This window comes from Mesoplodon densirostris, chromosome 4 (assembly GCF_025265405.1).
Source record: "Mesoplodon densirostris isolate mMesDen1 chromosome 4, mMesDen1 primary haplotype, whole genome shotgun sequence".
NCBI lineage: Eukaryota > Metazoa > Chordata > Mammalia > Artiodactyla > Ziphiidae > Mesoplodon > Mesoplodon densirostris.
Window position 1 is genome coordinate 63,296,473 of NC_082664.1, and position 18,075 is coordinate 63,314,547.

At 33.6% G+C, this 18,075-nt stretch overlaps 1 protein-coding gene across 7 annotated transcripts in view; it reads right to left on the bottom strand.

Moving 5' to 3' along the window:
* MIPOL1 (mirror-image polydactyly 1) overlaps positions 1 to 18,075 on the bottom strand; it is a 322,444-nt gene that overhangs the window by 160,834 nt on the left and 143,535 nt on the right. For 5 of the 7 annotated variants that reach the window (XM_060098154.1, XM_060098152.1, XM_060098158.1 and 2 more), the window contains exon 9: positions 8,748 to 8,855. The exons of the other annotated variants lie outside the window; for them this stretch is intronic. In XM_060098154.1, coding sequence (XP_059954137.1) covers positions 8,748 to 8,855 — 108 coding nt within the window. The remainder of the gene's footprint in view (positions 1 to 8,747; positions 8,856 to 18,075) is intronic. 7 annotated transcript variants of the gene reach the window in all.

Consider the following 18,075-nt stretch of genomic DNA (forward strand, 5'->3'; position numbering starts at 1 on the left):
AGGATGTTTTAGGTGAGTGTTGAAAATGTTCTAAAATTAGACTGTGGTGATGGCTGAACAAATATGTGAATATACCAAAAAACACTGAATTGTAAACAGTAGATAAGTGAATTTTATGGTATATGAAACATTTATCAATAAAGCTGTAAAATGCAAAAAACAAAACCACTGATGGACAAAAGACCAAGAGAAAGCAAACAAAAACCAACAGAAAAAAATGTGGAAAAAACATGAACAAATACGTCTATTTATTTATATTCACACACACAATCCCTTGAACATATGAAAAATTCAAACTTACTAATAATTAGGGAAATACTTTGGTAAAACAAAACAAAACCTGATACAGTAGAAAAAAAACCCTCTAGGTAATTTTCATTTATATTTGAGATTGTGAACTTTGGAGATCAGTTGCCTTGGTTCAGATCTGAGGTCCACCAGTTACTATTACTCATAACATGTTAATGAACACATGTTGCTCAGTTTCTTACCCTATAAAACTATAAATAGTTGTACCAACTATCTCAAAGAGTCACTTTGAGGTCTAAATACTACTTAAATACTATATGTAAAGCATTAGTAACAGTTCCTGGCACTCAGTAAGTACTGTATGAGGGCAGACTATTATAAGTTTTAAAATTCTCAGGAAAACAATGACAAAACAAATCCAAAATTTATTCAAGAAATTGTTCAACATCAAGAACTCAATAAAATGTGGTACATCTACTAATAAAAACCTTTTAAAAATTCTAGAAAGAAACTACTTAAATATGACTAAACAGTATCAAAATCCAACAGTAGATGTAATGTTTATGCCTAGGTCTCAGAAAGCTGGAACAAGCTGTCATTCCACATTGACAATAAGAAAAGCTGAATAAGGCACAAAGTCATAACTTTTCTTGAGCTCATCAGACAGCTAAGCTCAGGAAGACAACCAGTCTTAATTTCAAGGAGGGACAAGCATCCAAGGCAAATGGGGTACACAGACTAGCTCACCTAGAAAAGAACATAAGAAGAAGGGTCAGCCACCACACAGAACCTTCAGAAATTCCTGACAAAAGGGGGTTTGCACCTACTGGTAGATTTTTCCCCACAGGTCTCCACCAGGTGTTAATGAGAAATATCAAAGATAGGGTAGAAAACCAGAGATACCTTCCTACAGTGATAGACACTTGCAGGGGATACGGGGGAGGGAACTGGCTGTTGCTATAGAAAGGAGTAAACCACCCCCCCAACACCCCAGTCCCAGTTCCTTCTGCGAACAGAACAAAAGCCATATACAGCTAACAGAGGGGCAGTAACCCTCAGGGCACAGAAAAAAAAAATTCCTTCTTGGGAATGGTAGAAGAAAGAATTCTTTCTATCCCTGGGTGAGTGGCAGGAAATAGACCTGGGCACAGGATCCTATACCAATACCATTAGATAGCTTCTACACTGAGAGAGGGGAATGAAAGTCTTTCATACAATACCTGCCTCACATACAGGTCAGAGTTTGTCTGCCATGGAGAGGAATCCTGAGGAAGCCCTACCCTGAAGTCCAAGCACAAAGGGACTGCATAAGATTGAAGCAGAAAACCCTCAGTCCCCCAACACCAGATGATAAAAATCAGCATTCTAATGCTGGGAGAAGGGCAAGAGTGTACAGTGAGATACCCTCCAGGTGTAAGTATACAGTATCAACTGAAAACAAAACGGTGGAGTATGAACATTGAAAAAAATCTTCCAGTACCTGAGCTTCCATCCTGAGCATAAGGCAACAGCAACCCATTCCAAGAGCAACTTGAAACTTAGGATGCACTAACAGTGACCATAGCAATAACAAAACCCAAATCCATATCAACTCCTGAGTGGATCAACTCAATACTCACACTACTGACCTGATGGAAGAAGTATTGTTCTATCCACAAGGTCCAGCATTCAAAAAAAAAAAATTATGAGACACGTGAAAAGCAAAAGCAAAACAAACGAACAACAAACATTGCAAAAGACAATGCAATCACAAAACCAGACCCAGAGAAGATCCATATACTGGAACTATCCAACTGAGACTCTAAATTATGAGGAAAATATAAAATCCCATGGTAAGTGTCAAAACTAATTGGTGTAATGTAGAATCCATTCTCACTAAAATTAGGTAAAAGTCAGGTAAAATAGAGTATCTGTTATAATTCCTAGTCAAGGTTAATTTGGCAGGTCTAGAAACTATGAGAGGGGAGAGGGAATATTATTAAAATTTCCTTTATATATCTTAGCACTGTTTTCACTGGCTATGATGAATATGTAAACTTTTAAACAATTTATTATTTTGAAATAATTCAAGACCCACAAAAACTTGCAGAGTAAGAAGAGTTCCTGTGTAGACGTCATCTAACTTCTCCCAATGATATCATATATGTACCATAGTATATTATCAAAGCCAGGAAATTGACATTGGAACAATTCTATTAACTCGGATATAAACCTTATATGGATTTCACCTGTTTTTACATCCTCCCTCCATTACTTTCTGGTATAATTCAATGACGCTTTAATATTTTAAAATTATAACTGTTATCACTACAAAGAAACTCCCTGTTACCCTTTAAGAATCATAGCCTGCTCCTCAACCTAACTCCTAGAAACCACTGATCTGTTTTCTATCACAATGATTTTGTTACTTTGAGACTGTTATATAAGTAGAATCATATGAACAGAACCGTTAGAAATTGGCTTTTCTCATTTAGCATAATGCCCTTGAGACCCATCCAAGTTGTATGTATCAATAAACTGTTCCTTTTTATTGCTGAGTAATATAAGCATACCTCAGAGATAATGTGGGTTCGGTTCCAGACCACTGCAATAAAATGAATATTGCAATAAAGCGAGTCACATGAATTTTTTGGTTTCCCAGTGCATATAAAAGGTATGTTTATACTATTAAGTGTGCAATAGCATTATGTCTAAAAAATGTACATATTTTAATTTAAAAATACTTTATTGCTAAAAAATGCTACCATCATCTGACAACACAGGGTTGCCACAACCTTCAATTTGTAAAAAAAATGTAATATCTGCAAAGTGCAATTAAGCAAAGCACAATAAACCAACATACGCTGGTACTTCACTATACAGTCATCTATGAATATTATAATAACACTGTAAATACTAAACACTGATCTAACAAAAAGATGAGAAAGGTAAATCCTTATCTTCATAGTAGAAAGTCAATTAATAATAACTAAAAAGGAAATATCAAGAAATAGTATAAGCTTTTCATTTAGAAATATAGTATAGATACAGAATAAATTGCTAAGAGTTGAAAGTGATTTCTTTTCTGGAGGAGAAACCAGGAGAGGTAAGATGAGGATGCTGATTACAATGTTTTTATTAAAACCCTTATGTAATCATTCATTTTCAAAAATATGTGCTTTATCAAAAATAAAAATTTGAAAAATAATAAAATTTTTGTTTGCTAAATGGGATAGAATATTTACACGAAAATATTTTTCACAGCAGTGTTTGTAAGAGTGCAAAATTGAGAGCAACCTAAATATTTAACATTAAGGGAAGATTTAAGAAAATCATGGTACATTTGTGGATTGCAATTATGTAATATATTAAGATGATATTTATAGAATAAATGTACTGGATAATACTTATGAAGTGCTAAGTGGGAAAGCAGGATACTAAATTGTACCTGTGGTATTAATTGACTCAACAGATATTTATTCAATGGCTGCTATAGGTATTTGCAGGAGATAAATATATAGCTAGTTTCAGCTGGCACACAAAGGTATAGCTATACAAATTGTTAACATTTGGCATCTGTTATGATTGGTCATATTTGTGACTTATTGACTGTCAAGTATTTTTAATACCATCAGTAGATACAGAGGTATATGAAGTAAACAAAAATCCCTGACCTCATGGAACATTTATTCCCATCAGGAAAAGAGACAAGAAATATAAGATGCAAGATGGCTTCAGGCAATCATTTATTTCCCATGTTTTAATTTTTTTTCTATTTCCACTTTATTTCAGTGGCCTTTTCAGATTCCTTATCTTCTCAATAATGTTGTAAAATATTCTTAAAATAATAGCCTCCTTTTTTATTTTTCTTATCAGGAAAGTCACGATATCTCTGTTTTCTTACACTGCTGAAAATGTTAGACTTAGTAAAGGTTTTGGGGTAGAAAAGTGTCACCTGTGTTTTAGAATGACAGCTAATGGAACTGTGACAACTGATTACAAAGATGAGAAACTGAGGACAAAAATGTTAGTTAGGAGGGTACTATTACCATCTAGATCATGAACTTGACGTAGGGTAGAGGTATGATAATACAAAGGAGACAAATCACTGCTGCAGAATTGACAGGACTGGATGCTCTATCACTTTGTAGTAGGTGAAAGTTTGAAAGGATATGAAGATTATGTCAATTATATTAGCCTACATGTCTAGGAGTATGGTAGTGCCATTAATTAATAGATGTTAACTGATCAATTTGGAAGTAAATAGAAAGCTGTTAAGAATAATTTAAAATATAGGGCATTATGTCACCAGAAAAATAAGTCAGGGTACAGTTGCTTAAAGTTCTCAAAGTGGCTCACTGGCTAAAGGGCTCAATGATGTTAAAGGCCAGCTTCTCTTGCTGTTTGCTTCATAGCTATAAAATTGCTGCTGCTGTTCCAGGCAGCAAGTAAGTGTTCAAGGTAATAAGAAGGGAAGAAACAGTGCCTGCTGCATCTGTCATGTCAGGAAAACAAAAACTTATCCAGAGACACTCTTCTTTCTTCTCCCACCCCTGTTGCAGAATTCCTCTTATGTCTCACTGGCAAAAAGAAAGGCTCAGAAAGTGTTTAACTTTTCCAGCTTCTACAAAGCTGTAAAGGCAAACAAAGGAGACTATAACTAAGAATAAATGTTAAGTTATACAGTCAATAGTGTTTGGCTCGGGTCCTGACTTCCTCCTAGGTTGAAGAGGGGGCTTAGGAAGTCGAATTAGGGATTTGGTTTTAAGTTTATTGAGGTTAAGGAGTCACTAAGGTATCCAAGTGGAAGGGCAGACAAAGCATCTGTTAGGATATAAATGATAGATGATGTCATAGGAACGGATGAAATTAGAAGAGACAACCCTACAATAAACAAAACACCAAATGCTGGCAAGAATACGGAGTAACAGAAACTGTCATTCATTACTGGTGGGAATGCAAAATGGCATAGCCACTTTGGAAGACAGTTTGGTGGTTCCTCACCAAACTAAACATACTCTTACCATACGATTCAGCAATCATAGTTCTTGGTATTTACCCCAATGAGTTGAAAAACTTATGTCCACAGAAAAACCTGCATGTGGATGCTTACAGCAGCTTTATTCATAATTGCCAAAATTTGGAAGCAACCAAGAGGTTCTTCATTAGGGGGGTGAATAAATAAACTGTGGTACATTCAGACAATGGAATATTATTCAATACTAAAAAGAATGAAGTATAAAGCCATCAGAAGATATGGATGACCTTTAAATGCATATTACTAAGTGAAAGAAACCAATCTGAAAGAACTACTACATGACATTCTGGAAAAGACAAAACTATGGACACAGTTAAAAGATCAATGGCTGGTACATGTTGGGGGGAAGGAGGGATAAATAGGTGGAATACAAAGGATTTTTAGAGTGAAACTCTTCTGTATGATACTATAATGGTACATACTTGTCATTTATATTTCTCAAAACCCACAGAATGTACAACACTAAGAGTGAACCCTAATGTAAACTATGGACTTTGGGTTACACTGATGTAGGCTCATGTATTGTAACAAATGTACAACTCTTGCACTGGATGCCAAAGGCATGTGGATGTATGGGGCACGGAATATGAGGGAACTCTGTAGTTTGCTCGATTTTGCCGTGAAGCTAAAACTGCTCTAAAATAATAAAGTTTGGGGTTTTTTTCAGAAAGAAAAATTAAGGGAATAATCACATAACCCAGGGGAACATTTATACCTTAGGAATTGGTAGAAAACGAGGCACCAGCTAAAGAATAACGATCAAAGAAAAGAAAAATGATGAGGATATAGAAATAAAGAACTACAAGAAAGAATTTCATGAAGGCAGGGGCCAAGAAGATTGAAATGGGTTCCTCTTAGGCTGACTGGGTTATTGAGAAGGATATGAAATGATTAGTTTTACAGGTTTAACCACCAGAGGTCACCTATAATTTAAGAAAGAATGTCTTTCAATGGAATTACAGTGTTGAAGGCCAATTATAGGAGGTTAAAGATGTGTGATAAGGAAGGTAAATATATAAAAGAGGAAAGAAAGGCACTTTATATGACATTTCTTATTAAATCTAATGTCTGCATATTTATGGCTAATCTAAATTTACTTTAAAATCATTAAATGTTCAAAATTGTGTTCACCAAGAAACAAATTTCTTAATATAAGTGGATAAAATTTATTTTAAAAGAGAAAATAATCTGTCTTTTAATTTAAGTAACTCTCAGGGTATAGATTAGTATCAGTATAAATTCAGCCCCTCATACTATATGTACCACTGTGCTCTATTTATTATTAGAGAAAATTGCAAATATTATAAAAGTAGGGAAAGTGTCATGCTAGCAGATTTACCTAGTATATATTCCATGCTACTTCAAAAATAATGCATATAAGTGATCACCAAAAGCCTAATTTTATGCTCTTTCATAAAAATTAATTTAGAAAGAATTTCCTGGTTATTAGAATAAACAAAGACATTATTATTCAAATAGCACTAGATTACTAAAAAGTATATCCATGTATGATAATCATGTATTTGCAATAGTCATCACTTTGGAAAGTTCTATGCAATGTATGACCATTAGCTTAGATTTTTTTTTTTTTTTTTTTTGCGGTACGTGGGTCCCTCACTGCTGTGGGCTCTCCCGCCGCGGAGCACAGGCTCCGGATGTGCAGGCCCAGCGGCCACGGCTCATGGGCCCAGCCGCTCCGCGGCATGTGGGATCCTCCCGGACTGGGGCACGAACCCGTGTCCCCTGCATCGGCAGGCAGACTCCCAACCACTGCGCCACAAGGGAAGCCCAAATTTTTTTCCAAACCTATATCTAGGACTGTTTCCTTTAGGAATTATAGCATAATACAATGAAATAAAACGTAAAATTTTCAGCTCTCACCCTATTCAAATTTATTTATTTATATTACTTTTATTACTGATACTAATAATAGTACTACTATGTTAACTTCCAGGTTTCTTTTGGTCTACAGTTTGCCTTCTAATTTTAATAATCTCTTAGAAATATGCATCTTTTTCTCTTCATAAATAGCAGCTGCCACTTAATTCAATTTAACATAAATACACAACCAAAAATGCCATAATAAAGACTATGCAATTATTATGTAACTTAACCTAGAATTTTTATTTTAGGTTCTATTTTAAATAGTAATAGCCATAACATATAGAGCCCATAATATCTGTCCCCTAATGCTAGTAATAAATTAGCACTCATAATGGAAGCTGTTTTTAAAAGATTATGTTACCTTTGATTTACAAATATACATCTAAATAATTATATACTTAATTTTACTCATACAATAGTAAATTCCTCAGGGTAACTGAAAAATAATCACAGCAATTCTTTTCTTTCCCATTAATTATTCTGGTCTATATATAAATTCTAGAGAAATAAAGAGAAAGTGCATTAAAGAATAATAGCAAAGTTATTACACACCCACCACTGCGAATTTCAAAATGAAGCTAAATACATTTTGTAGAAAAATCTGACTTCAACTGTATCTCATACTTTATAAACAGGTTAAAATTATTTCCACATCAAAATGTCACCATTTTTCTCAACATTGGTAGATAATTCTGGCTTAATGAGTTACCCTGCTAATGACCTATTTTTTCATAATCTGCAGCAAAAAACGAATTTAAGACAACAAAGTACAATACAATCCTCTTGATAGCACATCTTTTTTTAACTATACAATAACAACAATGATGAATCTTTTATGTTTCCTGTGGATATGTTATGTTTTATTTTTAACCCAGTAATGAGAATATAAGCACCTTGAGGGCAGGAACCCCTACTGTCACAGGCACAATGCTAGGAACTGGGGCAAAGACAAAAAAAGAGAATGAAAAGTATCTTAAGAAGAAAAGATAATTAGTAGAATTGAAATAATGTCCTTTTTCATGATTACAGGATCTATATTAAAATGAAACAGAACTTTTGTCATGATATGTACTCTTTACTTGTTACAAGTTCTAGTAGAATATATTTTCTTCCTCTTTTTTTGATGCAAGTAACATTTTAAGTACTCTTTCAATTCCCAAACATATTCACATACCTTTCAAGGAGTGTCAGTTCTGTGCGTTACTAATATTACAAGTCATTTAGAAAATTATTGTAATAAATATTGATGCAAAGAAAAAGCCCATTATTTAATTTCTTTTTCTTTCAGGGTGGCCACATTTTATTAACTACAAAAGGTAACAACATATTTTGAAATCGGAAACAGAATGAACATAAACCTAAAGTTATTATTATACCACCACTTGAAATTCAGAAAATATGTTGTTTTCATGTACACATACACGAGATAAAATAATACCATAACAGAAGGGTGCTGTATCTGTGTTTAAAGAACGGGTTGTTGGCAAACACCACAGCTCACTTCTGCTGAAATGTACACAACTGATATATGCAGCACAGAAAGCTGGCACCAGGGCTTACAACCTTAATTTGCCTGCAAGAAGGAATGGAGATTTACCTTCAGAGCACGTTCTTGATTGTTTTCAGCAGTCAGATGTCTCATGTTGTTTGCTGAAGTCTGGTTCTGCTCTTTCAGATGATGAAGCTCCTGCTCTAGCCGTTTGCACTGCCACAGGGGAAGAATCCCATTAAGTAAAGGAGTTATAGCATTTTTTTCACCAACCCACATGAATTAATGTAAATAATACCATTGTATTCTCTAAAAGACAGAGTATCCTTTGCAATAAGAATAGTAAGTTAAAAGTAATGTTGAATATGAACAAAATAATATTGCTTATAATACTCTGGCAAATTCAATTGCAATTTTCAGTTTGACTTTTATTAATCTAAATACTACCATATAAATTAGAAAAATACTTATTTCTTATATAATTAAGATCAAACTATATTTAAAATTATTTTCTTCATTAGCCAAATGGCTTTCACTATGTATCTGCTGGCTGAATAAAAGTATACTTCTAAAAATCACAATAGGTTCTAAATAAAGTACAATATGATATTTGTGATGACTTCTTATTAATTTTTTAAAATAAAAATATATATGAGATTTTTCAGATTTTTAGAAATATCTAAAGAAACAGTTGAGTAGAGAAAAATATAACAGCCAGAGTGCTACATGACTAGGAAACAACTAAGGAAACAAGTGTTTTTAATTCCTATTTTGACTAAACCTTACTTTTAAGTAAAACAAGGGATAACAAAGACGTGAAATGACATTTTGACCTACTGGTAATATATAAAAATGTAAGTAAAAAAGAAATTATAAACAAAAGCATAAATGGGCTAATAGAAGCATCTATGTTCAAAAATCATTGAAATGTCATGCCATTTGAAAACAAAATCTTAATATAAATATATCAAACATTTTACACAATAATTGTACAGAATATAAACTGATATGCTGCATATCAGGACCATATGAAGATACAAGCGTTATTGGCAAAGGAATAAAGTACTAAATCTATCGTTCAGTAAAATATTAAAAAATCACTCAATTTATCTATTTTTAAATTAGGATATTTAACAACCGATAAGTAAGTACACATACTGATTCAAGATCTAGACAAAGTTACTTCTACATTACCCGACAAATGGTTAACTGTCATAATGAATCAAAAATCATTATTATGATACAAAATCAAGATGCAGTCATAATCCAAACTGGCATTTTTTAGTGCTCTAATGATGATTTCTGCCTCTGACCTCAATATTACTCTGCAATCTGTATCAGTATTTCCCAACCTTGAGTAATATACAAATTCGTTTAAAAGAAAAAGTCTTATCAAACTCCCGATATTCACTTAAATTATATATGTAGTGATGTTTACATATTAAAGACATTTAAAAAAATTATATGCCTAAAACCTTTGTGAGATGACATCATTTGGACTTTATCTGGAGGGGACACATGATTTACATATTTGTATTTGTCCCTTTTTAGTTTGTAACAATTAAAATACCTGGTCACAAATGCAATCAAAATACAAATGTGTTTAGTGAAGACACAAATCATGAGACATGAAAATGAATAAGACATAGAAGCATTACAATCTATTAGATATAGTCTCGATTAGAATAATCATCTACATTTTCAATTAATTTTAATACAAATGATTACATACTAAGTATTTAGAATGACTAAATATGACCTATAAGGTTACAAAGGTGGGGTAGATAACTTTGGCTGTGGGAGTAAAAAAATGTTTCATGGAGCAGATGACATCTGAGTTGGGTTTATTTTGGATACATAATTTTATAAGCTGAAAGAGGAGAAAGAGGAAGAATATAGGAGAGAAAGACTGAAGATAGAAATATCAAGGGTCAAGTGAGAAAGCATGGTCACGAGTTGTCTGACCACCTATTTTTTAGTGTTTCCAAGTAAATCAGAAATGATCCAAAGATAGAAACTTCTTTCTTTCTACATGATACACACAGAAAAATTCACTCACTCTTGCTCAAGAAATAAATGTTGAATTTATTTTCATTTCTTCATAAAGTTTAAATTTAACACTGACCTGGGAATCAAGCTGTGGCAAGCCAACAATAACTTTGAACTGAATAAAACCATACACAAATGCTCTTGTCAAATACATGTTTGTGACTTATACATATTCCCGAAATTGCATATTCTGTGTAATTTTTCCTAGTTTGTTTTTTTAACCAAACTCTTTAACTTTGAAATTTATTCTGAATATTTATTTATTTGGCTGTGCTGTGTCTTAGTTGCAGCACGTGGGATCTTTAGTTGCAGCATGCAGGCTTTTAGTTGCAGCATGCATGTGGGATCTAGTTCCCTGACCAGGGATCAAACCCAGGCACCCTGCATTGGGAGCATGGAGTCTTAACTGCTGGACAACCAGGGAAGTCCCTGAAATTTATTCTGAAGCAAAGAGATAGAACTGCTTTTTCATTACCAAGTGCTACACTCTATTAATTATTGTCACTTTATGATTTTACCTAATATTTGTAAAGTAGATAAAGATCCTACCCTTTAATTTACATCTCAAATTTTCTTGACATTGTCACCAATTTAGTCTCTATACATCTTTATATTTAAAATTTTAAATGTTAATTGTCATTTAAATATAAAGAAAAGACAGGGAATAATACAACAGAAACTGTTGTACTGATCACTAGTATTTACTAAATGAAAATAAATTTGCTATAATTCTTTCAGATTTTTAAAATATAAAATATTAGAACTTTAACTTCCTTCACCCAATCTCATTGCCATCGTCTGCTCCCTCAAGGAACCCCTATTTTGAAGCGCATTTTCATTCAACCAATATTTGTTAAGCACTTACTCTGTGCTAGGCATAATTATATAAGTGGTGGTGGATACAGCATTTAACAAAATAGATAAAAATCTCTGTCCCCATGGAACTCATATTCTAGATGGGAAAAGAGACAATAAAATAAATAAATGAAATACATAATATGATAGAAGGTGAAAATGTTATGGAGAAAAACAGATTAGAAACATATGGAGTACCAAAAGAGTAGGTACGGAAATCTTTTGTAACTTTAAATACGAGAAATTTTAAGTTGAGAAAACAATATTTGAATATAGACACTAAGAAGACAAAGCAGTAAGTCTTCAGCTCTTTGGAAGCAGTGGTTCAAGCAAAAGGAACAATAAGTGAAAGGCTCTGAAGTGGAAGCTTGGCTGGTATGCTCGAGTATTAACAGGGGGAATAGCAGGAATGAAGTAAGCAAGGGAAGAATGCTGGGAGATGAGGTGAGAAGAGCCTTGAGATCTTACAGACCATGGCTTTTACTCTGAGTGGGAAAGTTGCTGGAGGGTTTGGAATAAAGAAGCACCATGATTTGCCTCATATTAATATAGGTTCACTCTTCCTGCTATGTTAGGAATAGACTACAGGAAGACCAGGGCAGAAGCAGGAAATCTAGCCAAGAGGTTACTGAGTAGTCCAGGAGAGAGATGAGATAGCTCAGACTAGGATGGTAGTGAGCAGCAGTCCGACTTTGGATGTATTTTAGAAGATGCAGCTCCCCAAATTCCCTTTAAGTGGCGGTCATTCTTCTCTTTTTGTTCCTGTTTAAAAGGAATGCTTCTATCATATAATCATTTAGATGAATTTTGTTAGATGTCACTGGTTACATCCATTTGAACATGTGTATATGTGTAGGAAACATAGATACCTTAATTTGGTTTACAAATATTTTATATATCAGATTGCTGCTATGTTCCTAAGTGAGACTGACCTGTATTTTTCCTTTTTTGTGCTATCCTTTCCAGTTTTGTTATCAAGGTTGGATTAGCCTCATAAAAAGTGTTTTATATTTGGAAACAGTTTATATAAAATTATCTATTCTTATAAGAATTGGTAGAAGTCCCCTATCAAACCATCTTAGCTTTCCTTCTGGGTTCAAGTTCCTCTTTTCAGAGGTACAGCTTTTAAAAGATCTCTCAGTGAGACATTCTGCCTAAAAATGTGATTATTTTGTTCTCGTGACACTCTTTACTGGATATAACAGTTATGACAAAAGTTGTATCTTCAGCACTTTGAAGATACTGTTCCATTGCAGTCTGGCATCTATTGTTGCTAATGTGAAGTCACTACTAGTCTGATAACCATTTTTTATAGGTTTGTCTTTTCTCAATGGTTGCTTTAAAATCTTCTGTAGTTTAACTTTGGAGTTCTTCGATTCTACAATATGTCAAGAGGTGGATTTATTTTAATCTTCTGGATACTTTCTATGCTTCCCAAACCTGGAAAACTCACAGCTATTATATTTTGAAATGTTACCTAGTTCCCATTTTGAAACCCTTATAGGTCATATATTAGATTTACTCATCTTCCTTTCATATCTTTATTTTTTAATTTATTTTTTTATATTTATTTTTGGCTGTGTTGGGTCTTCATTGCTGCGCACGGGCTTTCTCTAGTTCCGGTGAGCGGGGGCTACTCTTAGTTGTAGTATGCAGGCTTCTCATTGCGGTGGCTTCTCTTGTTGCAGAGCACGGGCTCTAGGCGCGTGGACTTCATTAGTTGTGGCTCAGGCTCTAGAGTGCAGGCTTAGTAGTTGTGGCACACGGGCTTAGCTGCTCTGTGGCATGTGGGATCTTCCTGGACCAGGGCTCGAACCCGTGTCCCCTGCACTGGCAGGTGGATTCTTAACCACTGCGCCACCAGCGAAGTCCCTCCTTTCATATCTTTTAATCTCTATTTCATATTTTAAACCTCTCAGTATGTGTGTGAATTCTGAGCATCTATCATTAGTGAACTGAGATTCCTGATTCTATCTTCAGCTGTGTCTATCCCTTCCTCTGTTTACTTATCTTTTAATTTCAATGACTATAGTTTTCACTTCTAGATATTTCCTTGTATTCTTTTTCAATTCTGTCCATCTTTTTTTCACAGTGCTCTTTGTTACATGTATTATTTAATGATTTCTCTGTTTAAATACACATATTTTATACTCTTTCATATTTTCCTATTATCTCAAATTGTTGATGGTCTCTTTTAATTGTGTCTCACAGTGGACTGTTTTCTTATGTGGAGAACCCTGTTTAGGTAGAAGTTTTATATTAACCTGTGTGTGGAAGAATCGCCCAGACTGGTTTTGCATTTGCTTCTTGTGGGGGTGTTCTATGGTTCTGGATATACATGCAAGGGTTTCCATTCAGTTCCCACCTCAAGTGGTCCCATCATCATTCCTTTTAAGGGCAATAAAAACCAAGTTCCTAGCCCTTGGGACCTATATCTGGTCTCATATTCCTAGTTAACTGATATGTTTGTAACTCTTTAGGTTTCCTTTTTTGTTTGTTTCCTCTTAATTTTTTTTTTTTTTTTTTTTGCTGTACGCGGGCCTCTCACTGCTGTGGCCTCTCCCGTTGCGGAGCACAGGCTTCGGACACACAGGCTCCGCGGCCATGGCTCGCGGGCCCAGCCGCTCCGCGGCATGTGGGATCCTCCGGGATCGGGGCACGAACCCGAGTCCCCTGCATCGGCAGGCGGACTCTCAACCACTGCGCCACCAGGGAAGCCCTGTTTCCTCTTAATTTTTAATCTTCACAGATTTTCTCTTTCATTCCTTCTGAAAAGATCGGGGGGAGGGTACTTGCAGGCCAATTTTTATATGAAATACTGTAACCAAAGAGATAAATGTAGCTTAATAAAGCTATTTTTGTGATGAGGACATTTATCTACATTGCATAGTTGGGCTCAGTTTCCATGGCCATGCAGTACAAGAGGGACAGAAGATAGGGCCCAGGGACCACTCAACGTGGCAAAGTGTCCCAAAGTGCCACATTTTCAGGTGTTAAATGATTTTCCATAATTTAATGAATGAAAAGAATCAAGACAAATGCTATGGAAGAAGAATGTCCCTAAATTAAGTAATATATAATTTATTCTATAGTTTTAGACAGCTTCGTTTTAAACTGACACAATTAATAATAACACAATATCTTCTGTGTTCATATTCTGCCAAACATTAATGTTCTTGAAAGTTCTAATGTGTGAATTAAGACCCAGGAGGTTTTATTTTTTGTACTTAAAAATTTTTAATACTCAAATTAAATTTAAGTAAATGCTATCTGTATATTGTCAGTATCCTTGAGAACTAGGATTCTCACCATAAGAGACAAAATATACAGATAAAAAACAAGTTAACTAAAAACACTTTAGTTCAGAACTTGAGTTGGAAGTATAAATATGAAGATACAAAGTTTTACCTTTAAAAAATGTGTGTTTAGTTTGTCCATTGAAAAAGGCTAGAAACAACAGGAGACCCAGTAGCAATGAGTAGCCCTAGCACCTACACTGTGGGTTCCAAGTACCATTTCTTACTAAAAATAAAGAACTTCATGGATATATTGTTGACTCCAAGTCTAGGACAAGAAATGTACAATGTGATCCAAGAACATATTTTCTTGGTGGAAGTTTTGTATTAACTATCAAATCTAAGGAAGTACCAAAGAAGCTCAGCGAGGACTCATGAACTAAACTGAAAATCTCCCCCACTAGCTAAAGACAAGACAATCTGAGCATCAGATTAATATACTAAGAGATCTAGGCACTGAGATCTGTTAACAACATAGTTTTTTCATAAGCCGACATATGTTTCCAGATGAAACAATACAAACCACATGTAAAATAGTCTTGCTAATAAAAACTAGTCTAAATCTGATCAAGCCTCTAGATCAAATCACCATACTTACAAAAGACAGAAGAGAGGAACATGTTAAATGAAACTACAGAGATACAATGAATAAACTGGGAAATGCTACAATTGACATACTTTGTTTAAAAAAATAAATTCCAAGGGAAAAGAGAGACAGAAGGGACTCTATAAATTTAAAAAAGGCTTAAGAGTCAATTCAATCATTTGCAATGTGTGATTCTTATTTAGATACAGATTCAAAACAAAGAGAAAACGTTAGGATATTTATGAGATCATTGGAATTTGAAAACTAATTGGATATTTCACAATATTTAAGAACTGTTAATATTTTTGGTATGATAAGGGTACTGTAGTTATGTTTTAAACAACTGTCCACATCTTTAAGAGATACACAATAAAAGTTATAGATAAAAAGGACATTATGTCTGGGATTCCCTGCAAGATAATAATGAGGAGGAGTAAATGAGTGGGGCATATAGATAAAAAAGATGGACAGTTGTTGTAGTAGGGTGAAAACATCACATAGGTTCATGATTCTGTGCTCTGTAAGATCACTAATAAGAAGAATTAAATTTGCCTCTGGAAACAAACAAAACTAATTCTACAATATGAGTGAGCTAAACACATAAAATATATCAAAATTTAATGGCAAATTTTTATTAAAGGATTTGACCCGTATTTACTATAAGATCTGTTTTCATCAGTAATTTCCTTTTACTCATTATTGTGAATTCTGAAGAACTGTATCAATTAGAAAATATAGTTATGATTCTGTTTTACTTTGTGTTTACTTCCTGAAAGATTAACATGCCTTAAGTTTTTAACAAAACGAGGGAATTCCCTGGTGGTCCAGTGGTTAGGACTCTGCACTTTCACTGCTGAGGGCCTGGGTTCAAACCCTGGTTGGGGAATTAAGATCCCACAAGCCACACAGGGTGGCAAAAAAAAAAAAAAAAAAAAAAGTTTTAACAAAAAGTTCTCTCTAATATTGTCTAGGTTTTTAACAGCTGCTGTTTCTCCTCCTGTACAATCTCCTTTCAGTCACAAATCATGTTGATTGCGTTACAACCAAACATCTTCCCACTTGGATGCTATACAACTCTTTCCTTTGCAGACAAAAAATAATACCAGACTCTTCCAGTCAAAACAGGAACTAAACTTTGGTGTCAATGTAAATTATGTACTTTGAACTGCAGACATTTGGAAGCACTTAAGATTATATAAGTTTTTTTCCTTTTCCTTTATATAGGATTATATAAGTTTTTTTCCTTTTCCTTTAGAAGAATTTAAAAAAATCACTTGATTTTAGATTTAAAAATAATAAGTAGAATGTTTTTCTCACATTACAATAACTTGGAATAAAGAGCTTTCAAATTCAAAATGGTAACTTGTTTCTTCAAAGCCCTGGCAAAATATCAACAACTTGGTTAAATGAATAATTTATACAATACTAAAGTTTAAAAAAACCAAAGATTAAAAAAGAAAAACAATAATTATGTGAATGAGTCTCTGAAAACACATATGCTACAGCTGATACACACACATGTGTGTGTGTGCGCACATGTACACACAGACAAAACACAAATTATTTAGTAAACACTCATCAAGCATGCACTAGGCAATATTATACCACCACTTAACAGGCAACATGCCAGAAAATAAAACGTTTCTACATATTTATATATATGAAATCTTAATTATGTTTACATATACCATTTTGAAAACACCATATGAAAGTAAATAACTAAGGATTTAATAACAAATACAGTAATTAATATTCATTTTAAACAAATAAATTGTTCAAAAAAATTAAAGAAACATTTTAAATCGCATAGTAAAAGTATTATTAGTAAACATGACAATTATTTTAAAAGGTGTCAACATGTATGTAGGTATTTGTTTAGTATACTATGCTATTAAAATACTATTTTTGTAATACTGTTTAAGATTATTACATTAGTATTCATAAAAAAGCTATTCATTTAAAAAATCATGGTTTACATCTCTGTTTCAAAATAAAGGTTAACACATATGATTAATGATAGTCAATCGACTCTTAGTGAGAAATTAGTATGTGCCAGGCCCTGTTCTAAGAACTTTACATGTATTAAATCAGTCAATCTTCATGTGGACCTTATGAATTAGATATTATCCTGTTTGGCAGAGAAGGAAGCAGAAGCAGAGAGTAATACACACCTTCTTTAAAGTCATGCAACTAATAAGTAGGATTCAAATTCAGGCAGAATAATTGTTTATCAACAACATTTATACAGAACACACATAGGAAAATAGTAAAAGCAATGGAAATAGCTAGAACTACAGAAAACGTTGATGATGACATTTTAAAATTTGAACTTTGAGCATTTAGAGATACAGTTAATTTTTAAAGTAGTATATAAATCTGATATAAGGAAGTACACAACATAGATCTAAGTGGAATATGAACTAGCCAGTATACAGGATTACTACATTTAAGTCAGTTCATTCAGACCTAATCAAGTCTAAGCTAAATTAATAAAAACCACCTTGGCAATTATTTCTCACCTTTTAATTGCACATTCTATGGCTAACACAGTATCTGAAATCATAATGTTCTTTTTAGGACTATAAAACAAAAAATTGCTATTATTTTATTAATGTTAGAAGTATTTTCTTTGAAATGAAGGCCTTTATAA